General features: G+C 48.7%; 1 protein-coding gene across 1 annotated transcript in view; it reads left to right on the top strand.

The window, feature by feature from the left end:
* Window positions 1-3815: 3815 nt before the first annotated feature.
* The window catches only part of CACNG4 (calcium voltage-gated channel auxiliary subunit gamma 4), a 653145-nt gene continuing 640544 nt past the window's right edge, over window positions 3816-16416 (top strand). The window contains exon 1 of the mRNA XM_086928774.1: window positions 3816-4212. Coding sequence (XP_086784900.1) covers window positions 3999-4212 — 214 coding nt within the window. The 5' untranslated portion in view covers window positions 3816-3998. The remainder of the gene's footprint in view (window positions 4213-16416) is intronic.

Below are 16416 nucleotides of genomic sequence, written 5' to 3'. Positions count from 1 at the left end.
CTTTATTATCTGAAAAAGCAAAGCATAAAAAGCAAAAGCTATATATTTGTTTTGTTGATCATAAGGCCGCTTTTGATTCTCTCCCCCGCAATTTACATTGGGCAAAGTTATCTGCATGGGGCATTCCAAGCCAATTGTTAGATATGATTATATTGCTAGATTCTAATTCGTGGGTCCAGGTCAAGGGTGGCAGCTATACAACTCACCAATTTAAAATGCTTAGTGGTCTTAAACAAGGTTGGGTCTTAGCACCTTGTCTTTTTTATCTTTTCATGGCCGATTTACATTCACACGTTAAAATGTTAATGCTCATTCACCTAATCTTACAGGACAAAATATAAAATATCTACAGTACGCAGATGATACCATATTGTTCAGCCATACTCCCATAGGTTTATGAAGATTAATAGATTATTTCAATAACTATATATTAGCCAATGGCTTACAGATGAACACCAAAAAAAAACAAAAATGATAATTGGTTCGACTAAATGAGATCTGAGAATTCGGAACATCAATGGTTTAAAAATTGAAACTGTAAAATTTTATAAATATTTAGGTATTACATTTGATGACAAATTGTCCTTTAAACAGCATTTTCTTAATTTAAAAGCAAAAGACACGGCGCTGTCTTTTGCTTTTAGGAAGATGAGAGACACATTAGAATGTCCTAACCATGAGCACTTACTTAAGGTAATGAAAGTGAAGCTGATTCCCTCTCTGGACTATGGTTAAGTAATTTTTCAAAGGAAAGACTCAAAAAATCTTGACAAACTACAGATAAAAGTTTTTAAATAAATCTTCAGAGTTCCAAAGAAAATCAGTCATGCCAATGTTAGTTTGGAATTTGGCTTGAAAAGACAGTCTTTAATAAGACAATCTGCATTTTTAAAATCTTTATACTCCTTTTGTTCAGACCCAGGCACACTGGCAAATTTTTGCTGGCAGGAAATAATGGGGTATGAGCATGCTAATGGTTGGAGATCCTATCTAAGAGAGAGCTTAAACAATGTTAAGTCTCAGCCCTTTGAAGATGTAGCTACAAATAAAGCTGCATTCAGACAGGTTCCAAACCAATCGGCTAATTTTATAACGATTTTACTGGACAAGGATGTGATTGCCAAAAAAAAGTCATGCATGGTCAATTATCAATAAATTCACTAAATTGGAGCCACAATTTTATAAGAGACAGATGTTTGGTGCTACGGCTTGGGAGATATCTCACAAAGGATGGAACCCTCCCCCCCATGGGTACAAAAATGTCCCTCAAATAGCTGCAGTATATGTGGTCTTCATAATTAATCACTTTTACACATTTTATCTATTTGTCCTCAACTTTTAGAAGAGAGGATTTCCACAGTGTCACTTTATTTATAGCATTTCATTCATTGTGTTTTACATGATGATATTAAAAAAGGGGGCAGTACATGCAATTCTAAGAAGACTTTGTGAAAGGTTTGTTTTAAAAAGGAACTCCACATTGGCACTTTAACTATGGCATTTTAATTATGACTTTTTTTATCCTTAAATATTACAATGCGGGGTAGTGGAGGCAATTCTCACATAACGTTTTAGATATTTTAATTATTAGTTTTATATATAATGTAGTGAAGTTATTTGTGATTTGTGTGAAATATCTGAATTCTAATAATAGAAATAGAACATCATCCTGAGAAGGATGGTACACTTGTAATGTTTACATATACAGGCACTTTAGCATTGGCACTTTTGAATTAAGAATTGGAGGTAAAATACTCAAAATGCTGCTAAAATCTTGGGTAAATATTGTATTGAAATGTGGTGCATCTTCGATATTATTTTCCAAGTTTTTGTTGTGTCCATGCACAATTTAATGTATTTTACATATCTCCTACTTGTAAAGCACAATTTAATGTATTTTATATACCTCCTGTTTGTAATTTTTTTAATTAATCAAAAATAAAGTCTCCATTCATCATTCATCAGGAACATCTCCTAACATTATATGAGCAACACACCATCTTGGAGAGGGCTGGTAATATGTCGTGTCCATGTCCCCTTTGTTAAAATCATCGTGCCCACCAAGTAGATGAAGAAGCCTGAGCTTGCCATTGCTTGACCAGCACTTCATTTCCCGTTCCCATGGCCACCATCCATGCCCACTAGTCCGACTAGCTGATGAACTCCCCTTGAGGTGGCCGCAAGCTTGGAGACACTAGGATGGTTGAATTGCTCGGCTGCTCGGCTGCTTGGCTGCTCAGCAGCACGCAAAACAGGAGTGGCCCGTGCAGGTAAGAGAGGTGAGGCGGGGTGGAAGAAGGGGGGGGCAAGGGAAAAATAATTTGCTGTCTTCAATTTTCCTTCATCACGTCTGTCAAGCCCCCCTAAACCACCCCACCACTCTTACCTGCACAGGACGCTCCTGGCGCCAAAAGTGTTATGCCACCTGTTAATGCAGACCAAGCTCCTGCCAAGTCGCAACCGGCATGACTCGTGGGTGGGGGGTTAGGGGGCACGTGGAGGGGGGACCTTGCGGGGGGGGGGGGGTTAATTTAAAATAAAAACTTGCCTTCGTCGGCCCAGAGCCGAGTCATCGGTCCGGCAGCCTCCCTACCCTAGGCCAATCACAACACTGCAATGGCAGCGTTGTGATTGGTTGGGAGGCCGACCTCACATGCGTCTATGGGGAGGCAATTTTCTCCATGCAGCCTACATGGAGAAAATGGAGAGTACGCATGACTGGTTTGGTCGGCCTCACAGGGCCAACCAAACAGCGCCCGCAACAGTGGACAAGCCTCTCCTCCCCTGCCCTAGAGCAGGCCAGCCCCCAAACAAACCTTTCTGCTTTCTTGCAGTGTAAGAAGCAAAAACATAAAATGGTATTGTAAATACCATTTTATGTTTTTGCTTCTCGTACTTCGAGAAAGCAGTGGGGCGACGCACCTCCGCACAATGGAGGAGCCGCCCCTGCTCGGTCCCGCCTCTTTTCCCCCTACTGGGCTTCTGGAATGTTGGTGAATCTGTTTTCAGCAGTTACAACACCACCCTCCACTTCCTCTCCTTTATTTCACTCTTGTTGTTTCCTTTTCATACCTGCTATCAGCCTTGTCACTGTTTTACAATGTTTCACTTCCTCTGTCTCTCTCTCGTTTCTTCCTTTTTCTCTTGCTTTTGGGTCAAAGTCAGATTATGACAAATGCATCCTGGTTATCAAAAAACGAAGGCTGGTGCCCTCCACCTTCAACCAGTGGTGCACATTATACACTGGGAATGTTTGTACCTAGGGCACCTGTGTACTACATGGATGAAATTTACCGACTTGATATAGACTGTATCAAAAAACATGTTACTATGGGATTTTCACTGTAATTAGTATACAGTTTACATTCTATATATGCAGTTTCTATGTCTTGATATAGTCGCCAAGTTGTAAAACGTGTAATGTAATGATATTTCGAAGCACGTGCATGCACACCGGGCGTGGTCGTAAAGTAGGTCGTACCAGCGACTCTTTTATTGTAAAACATTTCCACGGACACATCTTTGTCGTGGGTGTGCCAGCGTCGCGCAGTTTTGACAGCCAGAGGTGGCCACAGAAGTGAGCCTGTGTTCTGATCCTCGTGAAAAAGATTGCTCCCCACTTCTCACTTTGCATTTCCCTTCCTGATTGGCTTCGGCGGGGGTGGGCGTGGCCTAGAGGCAGCGCGTGCATCCTAAGTCTTCGGTGACGCTCAGTGCTTCTTCTGAGTTTGGGGGAAGTAAAGATTCCGGGGTCCGTCGGTGGTGCGCGAGCGGGAAGCGCACGAGAGGCTCGGGCGGTGTTTGTAGTCGGGGTGGTCCAACAGCTATGTTCAAGTCGGTACTTGGCGAAGGGACCGCACTTCTCCCACACAATGTCCCCTTCGGCTCTGCAGGTGGTCGGGCGTGAGCGGCCACACAGGTTTCGCGGGGGAGACGCTTAGCTGCTGCTCCAGCCGCCACCCCAGCTCCACGGGCCGCGCTGTGGACTATGAAGCACCATGGTGTGGTGTGACCGCGGGATCCAGATGCTGCTGACCACCGTGGGGGCCTTCGCCGCCTTCAGTCTCATGACCATAGCCATAGGCACCGACTACTGGCTCTACTCCCGCGCGCACATCTGCAACGGGACCAACATCACCCTGGACGACATGCCCAAGAAGACCAAAGGGGACCTGACCCACTCGGGGCTCTGGCGGATCTGCTGCATAGAAGGTAAGGCAGGCTACTGCGTGCCCGAGGGGACGGGCTGGGCGCTTTACTTGAACCAGATGGGCAAGTGTCACCCAGGTGGGCGCTTTACTTCCTCCAGATGGGCAAGTGCCACCCGGGTGGAGACTATTTCGTCCAGACGAGCCAGTGGGGTGGGCACTTTACTTCATCCACACAGGTAGCTGCCGAGGGGTAGGGTACTTTATTTCATTCACAGGGGCTTGTGTCAGCGGAGTGGGCACTTTACTTCATCCAGATGGGCAAGTGTCACCCGGTGGGCACTTTACTTCATCCAGATTGGCAAGTGTCACCCGGGTGGCGACTATTTCATCCAGACGGGCTCCAGTAGGGTGGGCACTTTACTTTATCCTCACTCGTAGCTGCCGAGAGGTGGGCGCTTTATTTCATCCACAGGGGGCTTGTGTCAGCGGAGTGGGCACTTTACATCATCCAGATAAGCCAGTGCCAGCGGGGTGGGCACTTTACTTCATCCAGGTGGGCCAGGGCCAGCGGGGTGGGGACTTTACTTAGTCCACATGGGCCAGTGCCAGCCGGATGGATACTTTACTTCGTTCACACAGGCCAGTGGCACGGGGTGGGCACTTTACTTCATCAAGATGGGCCGTTGCCGGGGGGGGGGGGGGGGGGTCCACTTTACTTCGTCCAGATGGACCAGTGAAAGCAATGTGAACAAACAACACTTTATTTAGGGCGAGTCCAGGCAAACGATTCGAACACCTTCCTTTCTATAGAAAGACAGATCGGAGCATAGCTTGAGCACAGTACTTTTCCAGATGTGTAATTTGCAACGGTTTGAGAACATTATTTCTCTAGAAAAGTAGCTGTGTAAACAACTTATTTGCTGCTGATAGACTTATACGGCAGGTCTATTTTTTTGCCCTGTTGCCCAGAGGTTCCAGATCGGACACGACATGTTCAAATGTGACAGAGGTCCCGTTATGAATCCTTAACTTCCTGATTGCCCATATTTAGGCTCATTTGGGCCACCAGGTGGGTTGGCGTTATCAGTCTGAGAGCTGGCATGGTGTGCCCAGACTACTTGCTCCTCGTTGGTTTCAGCTTCTCCTTACAGCGGTGACTGGTTTAATGGCGCGGCCTGCGCAGAAAGGCGAGGGTGGAGGAGGGAATAAGTGAGAGAGAGATGTGAGAGAGAGGTGGGCACAATATGAGACATGGAAGCATTGCCCATGTCATTCTTTTCGCACGTGGTCACCAGGGCGCAAGGGCTTTATCTGGAGGTGTGGAGACCGCTGAAGGGCCGCTTGTCTGATCCAACCACAGATCGTGTTTTCGGTCCACGGATACACTCCATACTCGGGCCTCAGGGCGCTAGCCTCGAGGTGCTCACGAGGATGACAGTGGCCGTGTTTTCACTGTGCGGCAGCCAGGAAGCTCCTGTCTGGGGCTTAGGACAACTCGTTGACCCCGTGGTGACTTAGTGCACAAGGGCGAGAGCAGATACGAAGTGTCCCCTGGTGAAATCCAAAGCCTGGCCGGATCTGACGTGCCAAGGCACGGACAGCTTGCTGTGGCAGTGGCAGAGAGTGTGAGCGCGAGACAGCTTGCTTCGGGGCCATAGAGCAGGAAGACGCGGGGCACGCGTGGTGCGTGTGAGGTGGGGGAGTGGGGGGTGGGGGGGAGGGGGCTGCACAGGGTCATGGGCGCAGCAGCGGAGCATGGCAGTGTTACCTGGTGATGCTGGTGACACGGGTGGGTGGCTCATAAAGATCATTCAGTTTGAGGCAGGAGTCGCCAGTACGGCCTCAGCACGGCTCCTGGGTGCAGCCAGGAGTGTCTCTCTCCGATACCTTTACTGTACGCCCCAGACCGGTTGAAACGAGGAGCTGCCTGGGGCTCATGGTGCGCTCAGCAGGTGGTCGCAAGTTTACATCAGTTGCAGTCATTCGGGGACAGGGTGAGACAATGCCCGTGGAAGGAGCTGCTGTATGTTGGTTCGTGCCGCAGACTGCCGCGCTCTGGTAGAAGTGCTCGTGTTTCCAGCGGGTGGCTTCTCTCGCCCGGAGCATTTATTGTGCTTTCTGAAGGTTGGCGCCGCCTCCTTCTCTCCTGGAGTCGGTCGTGTTTTCGGCCAGCCGTGCATTGGTAGTGTATTGAGTGCATTTCCAAAATACATCGTGCGTTCGGGTCGGGGTTATATTTCTGACCGTAGGGCAGCCCCTAAACTGTTGTGGATGTGAGTCGTGCTGTGAACTGCCGTGCTGTGCAGAATTGTAAGCCTACCAGTCTCGCCACTAAGTATCGGGCATGTTTCGTGGAGTGTTAGGAGCGGATCGCGGCTGTTGCATGTGTTGCTGTGATTTGTGGCGGTGGCGGGATAGGAGTCACGCCCACCTAAGGTTTCCTCCTGCAGTATTGATGTTCTGTTTAACAGACCCCGGAGAAGTGTCAGTACGCCTATCCGGTCCTCAGAGCAGAGCGCCGGTCTGAACTGGCCTGAGTCAGACAGACCTGCACCTCCGGATCTCCGCGAGATTGCTCTCGGGTGGCGCTCCTTCTACTTTGTATTTGATGTTGTTGTTGCTAGGCAACCAGCATCTCTGAGATCGCCATGGGAACCTGACAGTGTATTACACACAGCCCCGCCAGGCCCGAGTCTGAACCTCTGCTCGAGCACCCGGAAGATGCTTCTCCTTCAGTTGATGAATCTTTTATCTTTAGTGGTTGACTCGTTCTCAGGCACCTTCCCTCTCACGCTAGTTTGATTTTTGTATTACTCACATTTCACAAATACTAACAACTTTTATGAGTGCAAATCAGGAAGGAATAGGGGAAACGCATGATGGAGCGTGTTCACCGATACAACAGTCTCAATTAAATCTGACGCTGGGATTATTTCAGAATAGGGGCACTGAACATCATGACATTCATTTGAAACATGTAAATTCACAACTGCTAAGTGATGCGAGGCTGGGGGTGGTGCATTTCCCCCCACACCCCACTCCCAGCTCCACTTGTGAAGATGTTATTCAGAAGCAAGCATAAGCATGTGCCAGTATCAGCCACGCTGGGTGTTTGCTTTAATTAGTGTGTGCTAGTCGGCCTGTAGTCTACGTGTGCCTGTACTTTAGTAATTGTATAGATGTCGGTGTGCGTTTGTCTGATATTGTGTTTGTTTTTCTTTTCTTGGATGTGCCTATTGCTTCGTCGTAGCTTGTGCGAAAGCCCGTCAGTCAGTTTAGTTAATTATGGTATATCTGTCTGCCTACGTTAGTCTTCTGTGCTTGATTGTGTATGCGCTATGCATCTTTAAGAATCGGTGTTAATTTAACTGCGCGTCTCTGTGGTCGCGTGTGTGTGACTGTGCATGCTTGTTGTGTGGGCATTATTAGCCTATTTGTCTTGAGCAACATCACAAAACACGATTAGCACCTGTGTGACTGTGCAGTCTGCAGAGAAATCTTTGAAGACAGACACGGGCTCTGACTTTCATGAAGAAGCTAGCCGTTTGTTAATTCCCCAGGATGTTCTGATTTCCTCTGAAATTTGCTTTTTATATTTGCCGTCATTTCCAATTCCCCACAACATAGCCTTGGTAGGTAATCCCACAGCCGTGTTCTCATCCAAAGATCCCTGTGGTTGGTGAGTTCGTGAAATGGTGGTTTCCTTTTGAAGAGTGTTGTTTTCGTTCATTTCGGAGGGTGCCCTTTCAGCCTGCAGTCAGCTGCGCCTTGGGCTGCAGACCAGGCGAGCGCTGTCCAGCCCCGGGTGCTGAAGCTGCCTTGGGGTTGCGCGGGATCCTCCGAGGACAGACAAGGACAAGGCTCAGAGGCGAGCTCTCGGCATTTCCCCAAAGGGTGTTTATGCCACCGAATGGGGCTGTTTTATCCTTTCTGCACCGCTGCACTCGGCGTCTCATCTTCAGTCAGGCGTGCTGAGCGAGCGCAGCGAACACACATGAAGCTTGGATTTCACATGTTCTGACTAATTTCACAGGACAGCCTCATCCCTGCAATAATGCGTGGAAGCAGAGGGGCACTCTTACACAATGAACTGTAAATGTCACAGCATGCTGCATAAATATTTATACACTTGCCTTTGCACAGCGGGGGAGGAGTGCTGTGCAGGACCTCCTCTGTCAGGGTCCGAGCTGAACCTCCTCCATATGCACAAGTCCATCATCCCTGTGCAATGAGGGATGAGGGCAGGTGTTGAGCCCCCATAGGATCGTGTCAGTGTGATGGTATATCAAAACAGAGCACCGTGCACTTTTTCCTTAAATGTAAATTGTACCTGAACTATCGAATTTTGTACCTTAAGCCTTTATTTGTTAAATATGGGGCACGTACAGTGGATGAGGCAGTGAGTCTTATTTTTAACATGAATTCTGCTGATATTTGTTTTTATACTGCCACGTTTTTAATCAAATCTATCGGTGTACGTAAAAGAATGATATTTTAGCATATTGGTCTGTATTGTATTGAAACCTTTTTTACAAAATTTTAATGATTTCTGTATATGTATTTTTATATGTGCTTTTATGGTCAATTCTTTTGTACCGAATAAAGCTTCATGAACTGAACTGAGCCCCCATATGCGCACACCCCGCCCTGCATGGCTCAGCCTTGCACACAGAAGGTAGACTGTGGCCTGCACCCAACCACCGTATGGACACACCACACTGACACATGACCTTTAGCTTTGCACACGCCTCGCCCTGCATTGCCCAGCCTTGCACACCGAGGGTAAACTGCGGCCTGCACCCAGCCACCGTATGGACACACCACTGACACATTACCTTTAGCTTTGCACACACCCTGCCCTGCATGGCTCAGCCTTGCACACAGAGGGTAGACTGCGGCCTGCACCCAGCCACCGTATGGACACACCACTGACACATTACCTTTAGCTTTGCACACGCCCCGCCCTGCATGGCTCAGCCTTGCACACTGAGGGTAGACTGCTGCCTGCGCCCAGCCACCGTATGGACACACCACACTGACACATGACCTTTAGCTTTGCACACGCCTCGCCCTGCATGGCTCAGCCTTGCACACCGAGGGTAGACTGCGGCCTGCGCCCAGCCACAGTATGGACACACCACACTGACACATGACCTTTAGCTTTGCACACGCCCCACCCTGCATGGCTCAGCCTTGCACACAGAGGGTAGACTGCGGCCTGCACCCAGCCACAGTATGGACACACCACACTGACACATGACCTTTAGCTTTGCACACGCCTCGCCCTGCATGGCTCAGCCTTGCACACCGAGGGTAAACTGCGGCCTGCACCCAGCCACCGTATGGACACACCACACTGACACATGACCTTTAGCTTTGCACACACCCCGCCCTGCATGGCTCAGCCTTGCACACCGAGGGTAAACTGCGGCCTGCACCCAGCCACCGTATGGACACACCACACTGACACATGACCTTTAGCTTTGCACACGCCCCACCCTGCATGGCTCAGCCTTGCACACAGAGGGTAGACTGCGGCCTGCACCCAGCCACTGTATGGACACACCACTGACACATTACCTTTAGCTTTGCACACACCCTGCCCTGCATGGCTCAGCCTTGCACACCGAGGGTAGACTGCGGCCTGCACCCAGCCACCGTATGGACACACCACGGACACATTACCTTTAGCTTTGCACACACCCCGCCCTGCATGGCTCAGCCTTGCACACCGAGGGTAGACTGCGGCCTGCGCCCAGCCACAGTATGGACACACCACACTGACACATGACCTTTAGCTTTGCACACGCCTCACCCTGCATGGCTCAGCCTTGCACACAGAGGGTAGACTGCGGCCTGCACCCAGCCACCGTATGGACACACCACACTGACACATGACCTTTAGCTTTGCACACGCCCCGCCCTGCATGGCTCAGCCTTGTACACCGAGGGTAGACTGCGGCCTGAGCCCAGCCACAGTATGGACACACCACTGACACATGACCTTTAGCTCTGGGTAGCATCGGTTGAGCGCAGGTCCTGACCTTTCACCAAACTGGGCAGCAGCCCCCAAGTGGACCCTCGCTTCATCCCCACAACCAAAATAGTTTCCCTCAGTACAGCAGCAGAATGTCAATAGTGGTGCCATAAATAATGTAAGCCTTTCGGGAACATTCCTGTTGACTTCGGACAATTTTAAAGCTTCATTTTACCTTGCTGGTTACTTTCGCTGCTCCTGAACACGAGGACCGGGGACCAAAGCAGACGCTGCCGGGGTCGGGACTGCGAGAGCCAGGGTGCACAGCGCTTGAAGATCCCAGCGCACCTGGTGTCTCTTCCCGCCCCCAGCCCTCCGCCCTGATTGCTCAAACACCGGCTATTTAAGGCTCGCGGCCCCCGCTCCGCGGGAGCCGCTCGCAGCCTTTGGGGAACATTCCTGTTGACTTCGGACAATTTTAAAGCTTCATTTTACCTTGCTGGTTACTTTCGCTGCTCCTGAACACGAGGACCGGGGACCAAAGCAGACGCTGCCGGGGTTGGGACTGCGAGAGCCAGGGTGCACAGCGCTTGAAGATCCCAGCGCACCTGGTGTCTCTTCCCGCCCCCAGCCCTCCGCCCTGATTGCTCAAACACCGGCTATTTAAGGCTCGCGGCCCCCGCTCCGCGGGTGCCGCTCGCAGCCTTTGGGGAACATTCCTGTTGACTTCGGACAATTTTAAAGCTTCATTTTACCTTGCTGGTTATTTTCGCTGCTCCTGAACACGAGGACCGGGGACCAAAGCAGTTGCTGCCGGGGTCGGGACTGCGAGAGCCAGGGTGCACAGCGCTTGAAGATCCCAGCGCACCTGGTGTCTCTTCCCGCCCCCAGCCCTCCGCCCTGATTGCTCAAACACCGGCTATTTAAGGCTCGCGGCCCCCGCTCCGCGGGAGCCGCTCGCAGCCTTTGGGGAACATTCCTGTTGACTTCGGACAATTTTAAAGCTTCATTTTACCTTGCTGGTTACTTTCGCTGCTCCTGAACACGAGGACCGGGGACCAAAGCAGACGCTGCCGGGGTCGGGACTGCGAGAGCCAGGGTGCACAGCGCTTGAAGATCCCAGCACACCTGGTGTCTCTTCCCGCCCCCAGCCCTCCGCCCTGATTGCTCAAACACCGGCTATTTAAGGCTCGCGGCCCCCGCTCCGCGGGAGCCGCTCGCAGCCTTTGGGGAACATTCCTGTTGACTTCGGACAATTTTAAAGCTTCATTTTACCTTGCTGGTTACTTTCGCTGCTCCTGAACACGAGGACCGGGGACCAAAGCAGACGCTGCCGGGGTCGGGACTGCGAGAGCCAGGGTGCACAGCGCTTGAAGATCCCAGCGCACCGGGTGTCTCTTCCCGCCCCCAACCCTCCTATTTTACGCACTGGTGAGCGCGCACGCGGGACGCGCGCGGGACATCGCCCGGGGCTAAGACCGGGCAAAGGGCGGGCCCTCTGAGGCCCTCCGAGGACTGAAAGGACTGGACTGTCGGTAACCCCTAGCGTATCATTAGACTTTCTGCTGTTGCTACAAAGCCGCTATATTTGTGTGGGTCGTTCTGCTTAGCCCTTGGCATTAATAGTGCTTTGGTTTTATCTTAGGATCATTGTGCTCTATAGGGGTTAGTATTTAAGCTGCGGTCCTCCACCTTTTGCCTAGAGTATCACCGACAGTAAATTGTTGGATTTATATAATGTCTTCACGGACAACTCGAAGCCAGGTGGGGGCAGGGATAAAAAATACAAAAACAAAAAAATTGACTAACACCCTGGATAGTTTTATCCTTCGTACTCACACTCTAATTGACGAAGGTATCATATTGATGGAACGGAGGGTTTCCCAAGATTTGCTTCACGCCAAAAGATCGTCATTGGGTAACATAGCCCTGGCTCGTACTCCGAATAAAGATCTGTCCTTATCAGCCACGCCACAATCAATTTCTACTGATGCGACACCAGTACTGACCATGGCCCAGCCCCAATGCATAAATAAACCCTCGGTTTCCCTACTACCAGTATCCCCAATCGAGTCTGTTACCCCTACTACTTCACTGGTTACCGATGTTATTACACACACAGTTCCTCTAGAGTCACAAGGGCTTCCTGTAGTAGGTTCAATATCCCCCCCAAAATTAACCGTCCCTGAGATGCTCAGTGATATTGTACCCTGTTCAGAGAATTTAGCATGCACGGGAACTGGTGCACAGGAGGGAGGGTTAAGTGTGGATGCTACAGTTGATTCAGCTAGGATACATCGTGTATCGCACCCCCTGCCCCTAGAGTTGCCTGATGTAACTGCATCGGATTCTAGCATAGCTAGTATACTTAAAAATGGTAGCCCTGATGGGTCTGCAGAGAGTGAAGAGGATGCGGACGCGCCCTTTTTTGATTCCCTAGCGGACCTTATTAGGTCCTTGCTTTCGCCCCTTGAAGTTAGACTCCAGGGTATAGAACATCAACTCGGAATTATATCAAAGGAGTTGGAATGCAAGGGGGGGGTAGAAACACACGCAATTCAGAATAACACCCTTGGCACAGCGGGAACTTTATTGCCAGTGGCTAAGAACCCTTTAATAGCACCTACCCAGCAAACCAAGACCCGTCCATCTGCCCCAATTGTAGAGAAGGTTGGTAAAGTGGTCACCAAACCAGTCTCTGCAGAAGTTAAAAAACCCCCGGGGAAAGCTGATCTTATCGCCCCTAGCGCTACTCCTCTCCTAGCCCCTGTAAAGACACCAAGGGTACGGCGGAATATTAGTTTACCATCTGACGCCTGCCCATTTGTGATTGTGCTAACTGGTGTCCCTGAGCTTACCCCTGACACCCCAGAATCATTTTGGGGCCTTAAAAATAAAGTTTGTCACTGGCTTGACAGAAACTTTCCACCCCCTCTAAATATTAATAAAAATATCCTCATGGTAGAGAGAGCTCCATGGGTTGGAGAGCAAAAGAAACATCTCAAAGGTGATTGTGTGGTGATCACATTTGAAGACCCTTGTATAGTAGAGTTTATTTCCTTAGGGCATCACCGCAACACTGACTCTGAGATTCTTGTCAAACCTCTGTCATATTTTTATATGCCTGCGGGTAATCATGATAACAGATGGAGTTGGCTAAGGGCTACCACGCGTGAAACTGGTTGGAGGAGACCTGAAACCCAAGGGAACCAGCGCTTTAACAATTGGGGAGGGTCTGCTAGTGGCAACTGGCAAGAAGTACGTAGAGGGAGAGGTAGAACTTATAATGGTGGAAATAGGTTTAAGGAGGGATGGTTGGGTCCACAGCTGGATTATCCTATCCAATGTTACAACCGTTTCAACGGCCTGGAGGAAGTCGATTGACTTACTAACGGGTCCATTGAGCATTTGGGTAGTGGGGTGTTGCATCCCTTATGGGGAGACCAAGTAAATCTGTCTGTAGATATAGTGGCTAATGCCGGTTTTACTAGTTCAGATACAATTGAATCCCTGGTAGTAGTTGGTAACAGTACCCACGATATAGTCTCCACAGGACAATTGGAAATTAAGGCACCGGGTTCTTCAATTAACATTTTATCATGGAACATTGCTGGTTTAAAGAAAAATTTAGCAAATCCTGATTGGAACACTTTTATTACCAAATATGATATTTGTATGTTTCAAGAAACGTGGTGCAAACTTCCTGAATACATGAATGGTTATTCTACCTTCTATGTTCCAGCTGTTTCATTGGGGAGAGGGCGCCCCTCTGGTGGGTTACACATTTGGGTAAAAATATCTCTGAACTGTAGTGTCACCTCTAACAAGCATGTTTCTAATGACATCTTGCACATCACTCTAAAGAACAGTGTAGGGGGTCACAGTTATGAAATCTTCTGTATCTACGCTAGAGGTCTCCAGGGAGGGCTTGCTTCCCCAGTATTAGAACTAATGGATGAGGAGTTGTCCAACCTCCCGGCCAGATCCAAAATAATAGTCGGGGGAGACTTCAATTGCACGTTCGAACCGTTAGATATGGAAGAAGAATCAGGTCTCAATGTAGTGGAAGGAAGACCAATTATACCCCCCCTAGCTCTTAGCGCAATTAAGAAATGGTCACCTAGGGTCATTCAGTTGAATGCCTTGGTGTTAGACTACAATCTTTGGGCTCTTAATGGCCGCACAAACTCTGATCGTGAAGGAGCGATGACTTTTAATAGGTTGGGGTGCCCCTCTTGTATCGACTACATCCTTTTAGATGAATACTCCTGGCCTGATTTAATCGATATGGTGGTTAGGGAGTCTTCTTATAGCGACCACAACCCCTTATGTATGCAACTTAAGTGGGTAAGTGGCCGGAATCCCAGACAGGAAACAGAGATGATCACTAAAGAAGTTTTCCCTGTAAATAATAATCGGAAGCTAAAATGGAATGTGGTCAAATGCGATGAGGGGAAGCTACAAAATATCAATGACTTAGTATCTAAAGAAATTACTAGTTTGACAGCTTTAGAGTCTGTCCCAGTTAACCTAGCCGAGCCTAGTTTGTCGGTCTCTTATAGCAATCTAATAGGTAAAGTGGGAGCCCACTTTCGTAAGAAGCAATCGGGAAAATCCCGCTCTAACGGTACCAAACCAAATAGTAACCCATGGTATACGAGTAATTGTAGAAGTAAAAGGGATGCAATTACTAAAGCAATACGTAGCAAGGACTCTGTGGCCGTCAGGTTAGCCAGGAAAAATTATGCGTGCAGTATAAAATCTGCTAAAAGGGAATGGGAGGAAGAGCATTGGCAACAGTTGAAAGAAGCAGCTCGTGGTAAAAATACTGTTGCCTTTTGGAAATTAATTAACGCTCAAGATAGAAAGGGAGCAGGTCCCATCATTTTAAATCATATTACGGATCAGGAATGGTATTCTCATTTTTTTAAACTTTATTGTGAGGAGAGTGTGGATAGCTTGATACTATTATCAGCTAATATCCCGAAAGAACTCCTGGTGTGAATTTTATTTACAACACAGATCCATTTTCCCAGAGAGAAGTACTAGATGCTATCTCTAAATTATTGCCCGGGAAGGCCCCAGGCCAAGATGGTCTTCCAGGGGACTTGTTAAAGCACGAACCAAACGTGTGGGCTAAATACATATCAAGTCTGATGAATTTGATATAAGCTGGCCATCCTGTTCCCGACTCCTGGAAAGGGGCTGAGGTAATAACCATTTATAAAAAGGGCGATAGGGACGACCCTTCCAATTACAGACCGATAAGTCTGATAGACATTATTCAGAAGGTGGTTGGAAGGGTGATCATAAACCGTACAGAAGCATGGCTTGTGGATAAGGGTATTTTGTCCCATTTCCAGGCCGGGTTTAGAAGCAATATAGGTGCAATAGACCAGGTATTTAGATTCTGTGCAGTCTGTTGGAAGTCAGTGTTAATTACTAAGGGTAGTCTATACCTGGCTTTCATAGACTTGAAGACAGCATTTGATGTGATTCCACGGAATAAGCTCTGGTCGGTCCTATCCGATATGGGTTTTCCTAGTTACCTTCTACAATTCATTATTAAACTCCATGAGGGGAATTATGCCAGGATCCGTTGGGGATCCCAGGGCCAATTGACAGAGAAGATCCCGGTAAATAGGGGAGTGAGGCAAGGGTGTGTGATGGCCCCAACCTTGTTCTCCCTCTTTATTAATGGGGTTGTAGCCCATTTGAGGGAGGATCCTGCTGATGCCCCCGTCCTTGTAGGAGAGAAAACACCCACTCTCCTCTTTGCCGACGATACTCTTCTCATGTCAAAATCCCCAATGGGGTTGCAAAAACTACTCGATCGTTTTTGCAGTTTCTGTACAGACAGGGGGTTGTCAATAAACACTTCCAAAACAAAGCTGATGGTGTTAACTAATAAAAAGAAACATAGGAAGGTAAACCTCAGGCTGAATGACACCCCGCTGGAGGTGGTAGAGGAATTTGATTACCTTGGGGTAAGACTTTGTAATAACCTGAGCTGGTCTGCCCATATCGCCAAAATGGTTTTAAATCTCAAAAGGGTTGCAGGAGTAATTCTTAAGAACCAGCGCCGATCTTTCAGTAGACCCATAGCCCCCACCCTGGCAATTTATGAAGGGAAAGCATTAGCAGCAGCAGTTTATGGTTCAGAACTTTGGGGGGCGGAAAATACAAAAGCCTTAGCTGTGGCCGAAAATAAGTTTATTAGAGATTTGGTCTCGCTACCCTTATCGTCCCCACTGAAACCCCTTTTTCTTGACATGGGCAAAAAATCGG

This window comes from Lissotriton vulgaris, chromosome 7 (assembly GCF_964263255.1).
Source record: "Lissotriton vulgaris chromosome 7, aLisVul1.2, whole genome shotgun sequence".
NCBI classification, from domain to species: domain Eukaryota; kingdom Metazoa; phylum Chordata; class Amphibia; order Caudata; family Salamandridae; genus Lissotriton; species Lissotriton vulgaris.
The sequence above is the reverse complement of the archived record's forward strand: the minus strand, read 5'-3'. Positions and strand labels throughout refer to the sequence as shown.